This window comes from Amphimedon queenslandica, unplaced genomic scaffold (assembly GCF_000090795.2).
Source record: "Amphimedon queenslandica unplaced genomic scaffold, v1.1 AMPQUscaffold_13232, whole genome shotgun sequence".
In the NCBI taxonomy this organism is placed as follows: Eukaryota; Metazoa; Porifera; class Demospongiae; order Haplosclerida; family Niphatidae; genus Amphimedon; species Amphimedon queenslandica.
The window spans coordinates 62,043-76,798 of record NW_003546532.1 but is presented as its reverse complement, the minus strand read 5'-3'; the positions used below and the strand labels follow the sequence as shown (position 1 = coordinate 76,798).

Genomic DNA, 14,756 nt, shown 5'->3' with positions numbered 1-14,756 from the left:
TTGCCATTGATAAGCTCCCAGGAGGTGTTCGCCCTATTGGTGTTGGTGAGGTGGTAAGAAGGATTATTGGTAAAGCAATCTTAATGGTTGTTGGTCAAGATGTTATGGATGTCACAGGTACTGATCAGTTATGTGCTGGTCAGCCTGGTGGTTGTGAAGCTGGAGTTCATGCTGTTCGTGCTATGTTCCAATCACTGGATTGTGAAGCTGTTCTCCTTGTTGATGCTAGTAACGCCTTTAATTCTCTTAACAGACGTACAGCCCTCCTTAACATCCTTCAACTATGTCCATCCATTGCTACTATTTTAATTAACTGCTAGATCTATAGGTCAAACGTACCACTTTTCATTGATAACGACTCACTTTCTTCGGATGAAGGTTGTTGGACTTCATAATTAATTATTCATTGTTATCAATTGTAATATTACACACATTCTTTAGTAAGAATTATTCTGGTCAAACAAGCATGGTGAACTTTGCCTTGGCAACCATTAGCAGCTTAGCTTATCTCTCCTATCTGTAATCTGTCCAACATTTATTGGTCCAAACGACCCGGATATCACTCTACACTAACAGTCCTCACCCCAACTGGCAGAATTAGGGAGATAGTAAGCCCGTTCGTGTTGCCTTGCTGTCAAGACTTTCTCACGTGCCATCATGGCCCAAGCTAATCCTAGAAGAAGAAGAGGGACCACCAAGCGTTCCATTACTTATCTCACTCAAAAGGTGGAAGCACTTGAAGCACAAACAGGACCTCCAGATCCTGCTGTTGTCGGTCAAGCGCAACACTTAAAGGCGAAACTCGAATCACTCGATGCAGAGTTCAAGATACACCACTACGCAGTAGTTGATACTATTACTGACGAGGGTGAACAAGCAAAGGAGCATTCTGAGCTGGATCTTCACGATGACGCTGTCACAGACCTGTGCCTCAGACTCCAAGCTCTTGTCACGACTCATTCAACTTCCAACCAGGAAAGCCGAATCTTTCAACGAAGATTCACTCAACTACGTCTAGATCTTGATCAGATACGTGATTCCATTGAGGGACACACACCTGATGAAGATACCTGTCTCTTAAATCAATTAGAAGATCGATTAATGGATCTCAAGTTGGAACATAGAGAGGTACGCAGTGCTCTACTGTCATCAGATATAAAGGATGATGATCCCTTGTATACTGAGTTAACTGAAACTGGAAAAGCCATGTTTGATCATGCTCTTCAAATAAAGAAGCTTCTTCGCTCTCAAGCTACTGCTGCTGCTCTGGCAACAGAGAGGAAGGGTGGAGTCAGACTACCAAAGATGGACGTACCGACCTTTGATGGAGACATTCTTAATTGGAGGAGCTTTTGGGAGCAATTCGTCATATCTGTCCATGACCGCTCAGATCTTGCTGATGCAGAGAAGCTTGTATATCTTCAGCAGGCCATAAAGGATGGTTCTGCTAAGCAAGCGATTGAAGGCTTATCACATTCTGGTGAACACTATCCTGAAGCTGTTAGCAGTCTTCGAGCAAGATATGACCATCCAAGAATCATCCATCAGACTCACGTAAAGAAAATACTCAACACGCCTCCTGTCAAAGATGGTAGTGGTAAGGAGCTTCGCAAACTCCATGACACTTTACAACAACATCTCAGAGCTCTGAAGTCAATGGAGTACGATCCCTCGGGACCATTTCTCACGTCTGTCATTGAGCTGAAGTTAGATCAGAACACTCTCTTTGAGTGGCAGAAACACACGCAGGAGACTGTGGCTGTACCCCATTATCAGAAGATATTGGACTTCATCAACCTTCGTGCACGAGCTGCTGAGACATCCAACCCAGAATCGAAGAAGCCTAATGTTCCAGCTAACAAGAAGACCGGTACTAGACCTGTCACGACTCACGCCACTACTACTGATGTAATTAAGTGTCTGGTCTGTAAATCTGTGAGTCACCCATTGTATACATGTACCAAGTTTAAATCTTTTGATCATGACCAAATGTTATCAGTACTAAAGTCTAATAATCTATGTATGAACTGCTTCAGACCTGGTCATGTAGCATATAATTGTAAGTCCGTTCATCGCTGTAAGCATTGCCAAAAACCCCATCATACTCTGATTCACAAAGAAACTGGTAATGCCACCCCACAGTCACAAGCTGCTGGGGCACCCATCACTACTCACACAGCCTTGGACCTTAAGTCTAATGCATTGCTGATGACATGTATTGTAAGAGTACATGGGCATAATGGCTCACACGTAGAAGCACGTGCTCTGTTAGATTGTGCCTCTTCAGCATCCTTTGTCTCTGAGAAGGTAGCCACTGGGCTAAGCCTAAAGCGCACAAAACAGAATGCCGTGATATCAGGCGTTGCTGGATTCACCAGACGGTCAACTCAGCAACCAATCACTTCATTTGCCATTTCCCCTATCTCTTCCAATCACAAGAAGTTTAATGTCACAGCAGTAATAGTTCCCCGTGTAACGTGTGACTTACCTTCAGCTCCTATTCTCCATGACCAAGCTTGGTTACATTTGAATGACTTGTCTCTGGCTGACCCTCAGTATGGGCAGCCTAGTAGAGTTGATGTTCTATTGGGTGTGGAAATATTTGTACAAGTAATGCGTCATGGCCGGCGGGAGGGACCTCCAGGGTCTCCCTTAGCCTTTCAGACAGAGCTAGGCTGGGTACTTGCTGGTAATGTATTTGATAATAATGATTCTCATGCACGTGTTATCACTCATCATGCATCTGTCCAATCAGGTGATGATCTATTACGCAAATTCTGGGAGATCGAAGAGAGCCCAGCTACAATGACTCCTATGTCTACTGATGAGCGCCTTTCCGTGCACTACTTTGATACACAGCATTATTTTTCTGAAGATGGCAGATTTGTAGTACCCTTGCCTATTAAGAAGGAAGCCAAGCCTATAGGTGAATCACGTTCAGCAGCTGTCAGAAGATTTCTGAGCATGGAACGTTCTCTCAATGCTAAGGGACAATTTCAGGAGTTAGCAGAGGTTATGTCAGAGTACTTTGAGAGTGATCATGCAGAGCTGGTTCCTGAAGCTGATTTGGACAAACCTCCTAATGAAGTGTTTTACCTCCCTATGCACACTGTGCGTAAGGAAACCAGTACTACCACAAAAATCAGAGCTGTATTCGACGCATCAGCTAAATCTTCCACTGGAGTTTCTCTTAATGACACATTATTGGTTGGACCTACTGTCCATCCTCCATTGATCGATGTACTGCTGCGATTTCGCTCACATCGTGTAGCTTTAGTTGCAGATGTTAGTCGAATGTACAGAGCAGTGAGATTAACAGACACAGATCGAGATTACCATAGATTTGTTTGGAGAGAGAGTCCTAAGGACCCCCTGAAGGACTACAGAATGACACGTGTGACTTTTGGAGTGTCTGCCTCATCATTTATGGCTAATATGTGTGTCAAGCAGAATGCTGTTAATCATGCTCTCACTCATCCACATGCCTCAAAGGTTGTTGAGAACTCATTTTACGTGGATGATGCACTTACTGGAGCAGACTCAACGGAGAAAGCAATAGAACTCCAGAGGGAACTACAAGATCTCTTTTCACAAGCAGGATTTCTACTCCGTAAGTGGAATTCGAGTGAAAGGGAAGTACTTCAACATATTCCCAGAGAGCTTCAAGACTCTATGTCTACTGTAGCCATAACTGATCCTCAGATGTATACTAAAGCACTGGGTATAGAATGGAGCACATCTGCTGATTGTTTTCGATTGACTGCTAATGAACTCTCTTCCCTTGATGTCATCACTAAACGATCTCTAGTTTCTGATATAGCTAAAACATTTGATGTCTTAGGTTGGTTTGCACCCACAATAATTAAAGCCAAGATGCTGTTTCAACGATTGTGGGAGCTCAAAGTTGACTGGGATGAGACAGTACCATCTTCAATACTTGAGACCTGGTTGAGATGGAGAGATGAGCTTCACTTGCTATTTAAGGTACCCATTCCGCGCTATTACTTTAGTAAGGAATGTCACATCACATCTGTTCAAATACATGGATTTTCTGATGCCTCCAAGCATGCATATGCTGGTGTAGTCTATATCAGAGGAATAGATACTCAAGGTAACATTCATGTAGCCTTAGTTACCTCCAAGACCAAGGTAGCTCCAATCAAACAACTCACTATCCCTAGATTGGAACTTTGTGGAGCACAGCTGCTAGCTCAGTTATTGGGTCATGTGAGGGAAGTGCTACAACTCAGTCTGAAGGATACCTTTGGTTGGACAGATAGCACCATTGTGCTTAACTGGCTGCAGGGTAGTCCAAAGAGATTCAAAACCTATGTATGCAACCGAGTATCTTACATTGTCGAAGCTATTCCTAGCACTAATTGGTTCCATGTAGATGGAGCAGACAATCCAGCAGATTGTGCCTCCAGAGGAATGTTTCCATCTGAATTACTTGACCACGAGTTATGGTGGAAAGGACCCGCATGGCTGTACAAGAGTGAGGAACATTGGCCTCATTCCAAGGACTTGCCACCAAATCAGTATGAGGAGGAATGTACTGAAATATGTCTCCATACCTCAGTACGCATCAAGACTCCTGTAATACCTGTCAATCGTTATTCCAACTTCAATCACTTGAAGAGGATTACTGCATGGATTCTCCGATTTGTTCGAAATTCACTTCCCAGCAGAGGAAATGAGAGATTCTCTTCACACCTATCAACTCAGGAGTTGTCAATGGCTGAGAGCTACTGGTTGTCATTCTCTCAGCACGAGATATTCGGTGAAGAGATAGAGACCCTTCAAGGGCAAGGAGAAATTCCCCGCTCTAGTATGCTACTACCACTACACCCATTCATGGATGGCTGTGGATTATTGAGAGTGGGTGGTAGAGCTAAGAATGCAAGATTACCATTTCATAATCGGCATCCTGTGATTCTTCATAGGAAGAGTCCACTGGTACATCTTATTGTAGCGACTGAACACGTCCGACTCCTTCATGCTGGACCCACATTACTCATGGCACAACTCTCAACTCGTTACTACATATTTGGTTGTCATCAGATTGTTCGTTCAATCACTCGAGCTTGTGTCATCTGTCGTCGTGTATCAGCTAAGCCCAAACCACCTATGTTAGGTCAATTACCAACTGCTCGTGTGTCACCTGATATTGTATTTGATAAGGTTGGAATTGACTACGCAGGACCAATCAGTGTCAAGTATGGATATGTACGTAAACCAACTATAGTCAAGGCTTATGTCTGTGTCTTTGTATCATTGTCAGTAAAGGCTGTTCACTTGGAACCGGTCTCGGATCTAACCACTGAAGCATTTATTGCCACCTTACGACGATTCATCTCACGACGTGGTAAGCCATCTGTCATTTGGAGTGACCATGGTACTAATTTTGTTGGTGCTGCCACAGAATTGAAGGACTTATTTCATTTCTTAAGCCAACATAATAGTCAGCAACTCATATCACAGTTCTGTTCTAATCAGAATATACAATGGGACTTCATGCCAGAGAGAGCTCCACACTTTGGAGGCTTGTGGGAAGCAGCTGTTAAGAGCTTTAAATCCCATCTCAAGAAGGTCACTGTCAACATCAAACTTACCTTTGAAGAGCTGACTACAATCTTGACACAGATAGAGGCTTGCCTCAATAGTCGACCACTTACTCGCATTAATTGCAATGATGATGGTATAGAAGCCCTAACACCAGGACATTTCCTGATAGGGAGGCCCATAGAAGCTCTACCTGATTCTGTTGATCTGAGTAGACCTCTCACACTACTGAAGCGTTGGCATTTATGTCAATCTGTTCTAAACCACTTTTGGAAACGGTGGTCAGGAGAGTATATTAGTTCCTTACAAAGATATGCCAAATGGAACACGAGTACTCGAAATATTGAGGTCGATGATGTGGTAATTGTCAGAGAGGATGGTCTATTACCTACTAAGTGGGCAATGGCAAGAGTCATTGGAGTCCACCCTGGACAAGATGGAATAGTACGTGTCGTAACGATCAAGACACCTAATGGCACATACAAAAGGCCAGTCACTAAAGTAGCCGTACTAATTCCTACAAGCAATTGAACAAACACACACGCTATTATGTATAGTACATTTATTCATTCTCATGACTCATTCCCCTTTCATTTATTTGATTAAGTTTTGTAAGACCGTCGGTCTTGGCCGGCGGTATGTTGGACTTCATAATTAATTATTCATTGTTATCAATTGTAATATTACACACATTCTTTAATAAGAATTATTCTGGTCAAACAAGCATGGTGAACTTTGCCTTGGCAACCATTAGCAGCTTAGCTTATATCTCCTATCTGTAATCTGTCCAACATATACATTACCAGCAACAGCAAAAGCTTACTCTCCCTCCCTCCCCCTTTTCCCTCTATCCCTCCATCCTTTCTTCCCTTTACTTATGTTTAATCTCTCCATTCTTTTGCTTTACAGGAGTCAGCATGTAAATGATAGTCAAACTATATGTAATACTTGTTCCTTGAGGATGAAGTTAGAGAAGCAGTGCCAGGAATTTGGAATTTATGTATGCAATGCATTTGAAGAGATTGTATACATTGCCCATATTGATGAGTGCATTGTATGCTCATGCTTGCTCTTTAGGCCTGAGCCAAATATGCCGGCATAGTTTTGAGAATAATAGGGTTAACCCAGCAGCAAGAACAGCGTATGGTTGGTTAGGCAATTATGGCTTTGTATTTGTTGACACATGAGTGTGTGTTTTTACGAAACATACAGTTTATTTCATTATAGCACATGTATGAAAATAACACGTGCCACCTTGTTATGATGTGTGCCTTGCTTACAACATGAGCCTATTTACATGTACTGTACATATGTACTATACCTCTTATTAATGTAATGAGTGAATACTTTGGATACTTTTTTGTTGATACACTGTTTGATTGGATTTAATAATAGCTTTCATTGTACTGATCCTGATATTGAACTCATTGGGTCAGTCAGCCATTTTCAAGCTATTCTCTTTTTCACTATCTGAAAACTAAAAGTGACTGCCGAGCAGAATTCTGCTCTGTATACTATGCTATATCAGGAATTCAACTTTATTTTTTATGATCTTCTACCACTTATGTACTTTGTACATGTGTAAATTACTATATCCCAACTATAGTACACTCACTACACTGTAATCATTTTTCATATTCATGAACACTCAACAAGCTTATCTACCTTTGGCACATAAGATTGCCCACACTGGCTCCACCCTAACATACACTGTATTTTAATAGGCTGCTTAATGCATTTCGCATGTATATGTGCTGCCAATTAATGCTCTTGTATTCAGTGCATGCACAAAAGTATATGTCACATATGTTAAGTACTTTTTGGCATGCTACAAATATAATTGCATAGCCAATTTTTTGTTAAATCTGTCAAAATTAAGGTGTCAAATCATATTAATTTTGTATTTCTGTATTCAAAGCACAATTTTTCAAAATCTAAAACCTGCACACAACTTGAATTACTATATTTGATGTACATGTACATGTAATGTATAGTGCACCTCCCTTTCTGTACAAGTCAATGAAAATAACTATTATTTTCTAAACACTCAGTGATGCTAGTTCTGTCTATGCATGATCACTGATCTTTCAATAGTCTTTATAAAGTTTTAGATTTAGTACATTGGCAAAAACGAAAAAGTGGTTCAAACCAAGATTTACAGTTTCCTTCATTCTTCCACCTTCTTATTTCCTCTTCAAATGCCCTGACGGATAACTTGGTATAATGCATGAGGAGCTCTCCATTGAATAAAGAAGCAAATGATTTGAATGGAAGTGGATTTATAAGTAAGCTGTTCAGATCAAAAATATTGTCATAGACACACTTCCATTGTGCAAAGATGTGCAAATTCTCCCTCCATGTAACTTGTGCCCTTTCTTTTTCAATTTCGTTTCTTTTATCTATGTATATTGTAGGGTCACGACCACATAATGTGCAAACACTGAAACACAAAATGAGAGCTTTTATTAGGTGATCAGAAGGATCAGCATGTCTTGCCCAGTAGTGCAATGATAATGCAATTAGTTTCCATTCATCTTCAAACTGTTTCAGCTTTCTAAGATCCACCTCTACTGCTGTACAGAGTATCTCTATCTTTCTTTCAGGCCTAAGTTGTGGTATTTCATCAATGGGGCATGATCTTAGACATTCATCTTTGCTCAGCTCAACGAACTTCATTTCTAATCCATCACAAGAAGCATTACGATATATTTCTTTCACTTTCTTCACTCCATTTTCATCTTCTGGTAAGCATGGTGCTACAATCCTGTAGATGCTTTTCCTTATTTCTCTTCCAATCAATACTGATGAGGCTTGCTCAGGATCATCTATCATCATTGGTAGCTCACACTCGCCTTGAGTGATCACAGTCAGAACTGATTCTGCAAGATTCCCTTTATGATACTCCTCTATGATATGTGTGCCTCTAAGAGGTTTGCCATTTGCTGTATTCAATTTCGTGTTACTCATCAACTCCTCCTTGCTGACTGGAGTGATGTGGTACATTGCTTTTGCCTTGACGTAATTTTGCCTAATAATGGGAACTTCCTCTTGAGTCCTATGTGTCAGGAATTCTTCCAATGAGGAACAAATTTTCTGAGACTTCATCAGCTGCTCTACACTTTCACCTCCTCTTGGTAGTTTAATGAAATCATTTTCAATGATAGCAGGGATTAAGAAAACCAGTGCAGGATCTTTAAACTCTTTTTTAAATTTAGGCAGCAAATATTGTTTTGCCTCAATTTCCTCGTTCGTTTTCCATTTAAACAGTTCTGGATGCAACGGAATATATCCTTCATCAAGGTTGAATATAAAATAATCGGAATCATACGCGAGCACAGGACAGTGATAATGGTTGGCAAGGGAAGCAATCTCAGGATCTGCTTCTCCATCAGCAAAGATAACTTGAACACAGTCACCAAACTCTTTTAGCACTTCACAGAATATGTAATCGGTATGTAGCGGATGGCATGTAGTCCGTAGACGGTATGGTTCCCTAACACCTTGGGAAATCCTTTTCATTTTGTCTTTGCTACGTCTCTCTAATTCTTCACCCTTGCTTTGAGGAGGTACACCATCAATGACAACGTAACTCTTTATTCCACTTTCTCTCAGCTTTGTAAAAAAGCTGTGGAAGCAACTTTTTATGTCCCAGTATTGGCCTCCTTGTACCCAGTTAATCTTTTCCTCTTGTTCAATTAGAGTATAGCAGACACTCAGGCCGTCTAGTACCAGTGTCTTACCTTTTAGAGAGTAAGCTTCACATACAACTTCTAGATGTGACTTTTCCAGCATATATGTTGTTAATCCTCTTATCCCCATACTGCTTAAAAGACTTAGAAGCAGATATCAATTTAATTTTTTAGATAGAGTAAAGATAGAGTATATATCTAATTCCCTTTACACTCTAATCTATTGCTGGTCTGTTAGACTCTGTTTATGCCCCTTCTACAGTTTTATACTATACCCAGTTGAACTTGTATACAATAGCATACAGGGTAGTATGAAGTGTTATACAAGATTGTATATTATACTTCAGGTGGTATATAGTATACAAGAAACACTTCTGTTTACTCTACTGTGTATCTTCAGTTTCACTTAGCTTTGCAAATTGATCAAAACAATAATTATTATTGTTTTGATAAATTGACAAAGCGAAGTGAAACTGAATAATCACATAGTCAGTCAGTATAGAGTAAACAGAAGTATTTCTTTGTATATGCAGTATACTAGTCTATCGATCTGCAGTACACTTGTAGTGTTTCTATCTTCATTCTTAAGTGTATGTCATGACTTTTTCCATATACTTTCTATCAGCATCTGGTAATGTATTACTATACTACCAGGCAACTGTGTGGAATTTGAAACTTTTGTGATGTACTGTCTATCTGGAAAATTAGATCACGCATATAATTACATGCCACATTTAATAATCCATGACACAGTTATATATATAGTAAAAATTAAATTACAGCACAATTTTAGAATAAACATTTTATTGTATAGATTTTTTGATTTGTAATAATTGTATTCATTCCTTTTCACAGAATGCCAAGACTAAGCCAGAGTCTTTCCCTGCTAATGACAATATAGAGCTAGAAATTGACAGAAGTGACAGGAAGGAGAGAAATCTAATGATGACATTAATTTTAGTGATAGTGAAATTGATTTGAGATATAATTGTCTCACTGTCTATTACTGGCAAGTAACTCATGTAAGTGATGTAATATTAAGCAGGTGTAACTACATGTATTTGAATCATAATGGCATGCATTAATATGGTTGTTGTATTCTTACAGCAATTAGTAATTTATTTCTCAAAAGGGACACAAGCAGCTCTGTTGATTGCTATATTACATATGTTGTTCTTTATTAGGAGGTCCAGCTTCACAATATGTGGCTATACTTGATGATTTAAAATTAGTAAAACAATAGCAAGCTTCTGGATAATCTAAAATTCCTCCATCAGTTCTAGTAAAGATATTGAGGAAATGTCATGTCATGAAATCATACAGCTCTTATTAACCACAAAGGTAGGTTTTATATAGATACAATTGTGTGGCTTATTCAGAGAAGGCATTATTGGCTATTGTATAATGATGATGGTGTTAATATTGTTTGTACATGTACATGTATGTGTATGGTTGTGTGAACTGATTGATGTACATGTACTGTATGGTCTATATTATGTAGTGTGTATAATCCAATACTGTGCATACATGTGTTTGATTAGGCAAAATGAAAATTATTTGCCAGCCCATGAAGAATCTAACTGTTGAATATTTACTTGATTGTTTTAGAATTTAGGATTGGCAAGGCAGATTGGTGAAATGAACTATAAGCTTTCATGTATTGTTTCTGTTTTTTTTGTACTTAGTAATGCATTTGAATTCATCAAGATTTTAATGCAATTCACAATTAGTAAATTAGTATGGGCAACTGGGCATCGTATGATTAGTTATTTGTGGCTTATTTTTGAAGCATAACCTTACTTATTTAAAAAGTTATCTTTGTATGTATGTACAATGTGTCAATTGTTTCACTCATATTTGTATTGTCAAGATTAAATATTATGGTCACACTTAGAAATGGAGAATTCTCTCCTAGTCATTTTTGGCCAATAACCCTGTAGATCTACTATAGTACAGTACATGAACTTCCGCCAGATTATTAAGTAACTTTTAAATTCATTAAAAAATTCAATTTTGATTCTACAAAATATTTTTAATGGAACTATGATTATATTACTCATTTTCATTTTTTGATTAAATTTCCTTTGCGACTGTGCTAAAATGAATGAATGAATGAATGAATGACAAACAGGCACAACAACTACCTATAACTTGCATAGGCGAGGCCATGATATTAAAATAAGCTATTTCTTACATTAATTTTAGGTTAACGTATATTTGGAAATGTTGTTTATCATTGCGAAGTTAAAAAATCTCCTGGTTGGGAAGAAATCAGACACATCAATTTATTCTACACTGCACTATAATTTTTTAGATCTTATTTTAATTTTTGAAAATCTTATTATTATACGTGGGCGTTAATAACTGCGTGGGTGGTAATTACCATTTCTGCTATGGCCACTGCTCTCCTTTTGGTCTGTTTTCTCTTGAGTTGCTGTTTTTTAAAACCAGGATGGGGCACAGTTATCGAAATACCAGGAAAAAGCAACAATTCATTAGAATATTATCTCTGTGGCTCCTCTCTTCCTGCTAATACAACACTCACTCTGGAATCAAATACTTCTCATTATATTACTCCTTCACTTGACAACGGCACCATTTGTCTGATAAGTGATACTTATAACATTACAATAGAAGCTGTTGACACATTAGCAACTGTTATCTGTGAAGGAACACACCTAGCAACAAGACGTGGGATTGCGTTCCATAATGTCACTGATCTCATCATCAAGGATGTTTTGTTTGTAGGTTGTGGTGGATTTCTTAGTAAATCTGTCTCTTTTCTTAATGGAAATATTAAAGTTGAATCTCAATTCTATTTTCCTGCATTTCAATCGGCTGCGTTGATATTTGACACTTGTTCAAACCTTAGTCTGTCAGGTATCAGCATAACTGAGTACCAAGGATTTGGAATGATACTGTCGGATTCGTATGGTCAAATATCAGTCCAAAACCTTATAATCAATGAACAGACATTGAACAATACATCTGATGTGAATTATGGAGGTAGTGGACTGTTGATTTATTACAGGAAACAGCTCAGCAGTTCAAGCATACCAGTTGCTGTTATCAGTATATCTAACACTATTATCAAAAATGGACACTATAACAACTATGGGCTAGTAGACACTGTGGAGGCCATGACAACTGGGATCATGCCATTATATCCATACCCAATCACTGGAGGGAGTGGATTGAGTGTTATACTGAGAGAAGCTGGTTCTAACGTTATTGAAATAGTAATGAATGATGTTCTTATTACTAACAATACAGCACTACAGGCTGGTGGTATAACTATGCTGTTCATTGATGTCGAAGATTCCAACATCACCATAAGCAACTTGACAGCTGAGAATAATTGTGCAACTGATCCAACCAATTATAATAATGCTATTGCTCAATCTCTAATGGTATATTTCTTTTTCTTTGATTTAAAGACACCAACACTTCAAGATAATGAAGCTTTTCCTCTCATTATTAATAATGGAATCATAGGTACCAAGAATCCTTCTCTGAGATGCCAGGATGCTAACAGTATTGGTAATTATGCTGAAATTACTGTAATTCAAGCTCCTCAAGCTTCGCGGATATTTACTGTTAAAATGAATAAGGTTTATTTTCAGTCAAAGTCTGGATCACCAAGAGGGTCAGCTATGGCACTGTTTGCAAGTGCATTGAACAAAGCAATGTCTGACGTGGGGCTTGGAATACAACTTATTGATGTAACTGCTAGTGATTTCAACTGTACAGTTGGTGGTAGTATATATTCCTGTCACAATGTTGGTGTTTTTGCCTTCTTTAATTTACTAAATGTAGAGTTTGTGAATGGTACCTTTTCAAATAACAAAGGATCTTCTGTCATATATTCAGTAAACTCAAGAATTGCATTGAAAGGCTATATAATCTTTAGTGGAAATGAGGTCCAGACTTATGGAGCGATGAGACTCAAAGACGCATCTCTCTTACTTCTCTATGAGCCTCTTCATGCTATTTTCACTCATAACAGAGGACTATTGGGAGCTGCTATAAATGCTGTTACTGAAAATGAGTTGGATTGTGCATTGCAATATTATCCCAAGGATTACTATGATATTAGTAATTATACTAAAATGTCGATACTCTTGGAAATGGTTGATAACAAAGCAGAGCTTGCTGGCAATGCACTATATGCATCACCGCTAAAGTTTTGCAAATTAAATTCAGCAAAATTAGACCCCAATATTCAAAATTTGACTTTTCTCATTGAGAACACCTTCAAAGTAAATGGTAGTGCTCCAGAGGCTACACAAGACATTTCTTCTATTGCTACACAAATATGTAATTGCAGTAATTATCCCAGCTCTTGTACGAGTAATTACACATACATCTTGAAAACTGCTCATCCTGGACAGAAACTTACCATCTCTGTTGCTGCTTTTGATATAGGACAGAAAGTATCTGTTTATTCGTTGGTGACAGTGCAGTTTTATTCTCACGGTATACAAGGAGTTACCTCTCTTAGGCTAGACCCTAATGAAGTTATTACTAAGATCCCAGCTGGCAAATGCTCACTTCTGAGCTACACTATATATCATTCAATCAATAGATCAGAAATCAGTTATCCAATAAATAATGTATTGCTGAATATTGGACCTTACACAGAGACTCCTAGGTACACAATTAATATAACTCTGACCTCTTGTCCTCCTGGTTTCTACTCGGCTAATAGCTCATGCAATTGTGTATATGATGATTTCACTGACTTCTCCTGTGACCTTCAAGAAGGAGTCATAAACAGGCCTATGGACAGCTGGATTGGTCACCTATCAAATAATGCTGAAGTATTTGGATATTCTTCTAATTGCCCTCCATCATACTGCCTGACTAACACAGCAAAAGTCTCATTTACTGATCCGTCAAAAGACATGTGCTATGGAAACAGAAGTGGGACACTGTGTGGTGATTGTCCAGATGGTTTGAGTGTTGTTTTTGGTACTGCAGATTGCAAAAAGTGCTCAAATGCTTACTTAGCTACAATATTGCTTTTTGCTATTGCCGGAATAGGCTTGGTGTTTCTATTGTTCATTCTCCAGCTCACTCTCACTACTGGAACCATTAATGGACTCATCTTTTATGTTAATATTGTTGGAAGTACGGATGGTTATCTTTTTGGCCATAAAGTTCCAATTAAATACTTGAGAATATTTATTTCATTGTTTAATCTTGGCCTTGGTTTTCCACTCTGCTTTTATAATGGTATGAATGAACTGGTAATGAGATGCCTACAGTTTGTGTTTCCAGTTTATCTCTGGTTGATTGTGATACTGATAATCATACTAAGTCGTTACTCTATTAGGTTAGCTAGAATAACTGGTAGACAGTCAGTTCAAGTATTGGCCACACTAGTTTACTTGTCATACTCTAAGATATTTATCTCAAGTGTTGATATACTCACTCCAGCTACAGTGACAACAAATGAAATAGTGGGAGAAAATAAAAACAAGAAGTTGTTAGTCTGGTTTTTAA

General features: G+C 38.6%; 2 protein-coding genes and 1 long non-coding RNA gene across 3 annotated transcripts; 2 read left to right on the top strand and 1 right to left on the bottom strand.

The window, feature by feature from the left end:
• Positions 1 to 427: 427 nt before the first annotated feature.
• LOC100641852 (uncharacterized) lies at positions 428 to 6,286 on the top strand. Its single transcript, XM_003388549.2, has one exon. It carries the CDS (start codon positions 658 to 660, stop codon positions 6,091 to 6,093), a length of 5,436 nt encoding a protein of 1,811 aa, XP_003388597.1. The 5' UTR covers positions 428 to 657; the 3' UTR covers positions 6,094 to 6,286.
• A 1,199-nt stretch (positions 6,287 to 7,485) lies between these two features.
• LOC105313750 (protein asteroid homolog 1-like) lies at positions 7,486 to 9,381 on the bottom strand. Its single transcript, XM_011407422.2, has one exon. It carries the CDS (start codon positions 9,379 to 9,381, stop codon positions 7,660 to 7,662), a length of 1,722 nt encoding a protein of 573 aa, XP_011405724.1. The 3' UTR covers positions 7,486 to 7,659.
• Positions 9,382 to 10,106: 725 nt separating this feature from the next.
• LOC109584205 (uncharacterized) lies at positions 10,107 to 11,484 on the top strand. Its single transcript, XR_002185906.1, has 3 exons — positions 10,107 to 10,273; positions 10,436 to 10,592; positions 11,457 to 11,484. It is a non-coding gene; the product is annotated as an uncharacterized LOC109584205 (long non-coding RNA).
• Positions 11,485 to 14,756: the final 3,272 nt, after the last annotated feature.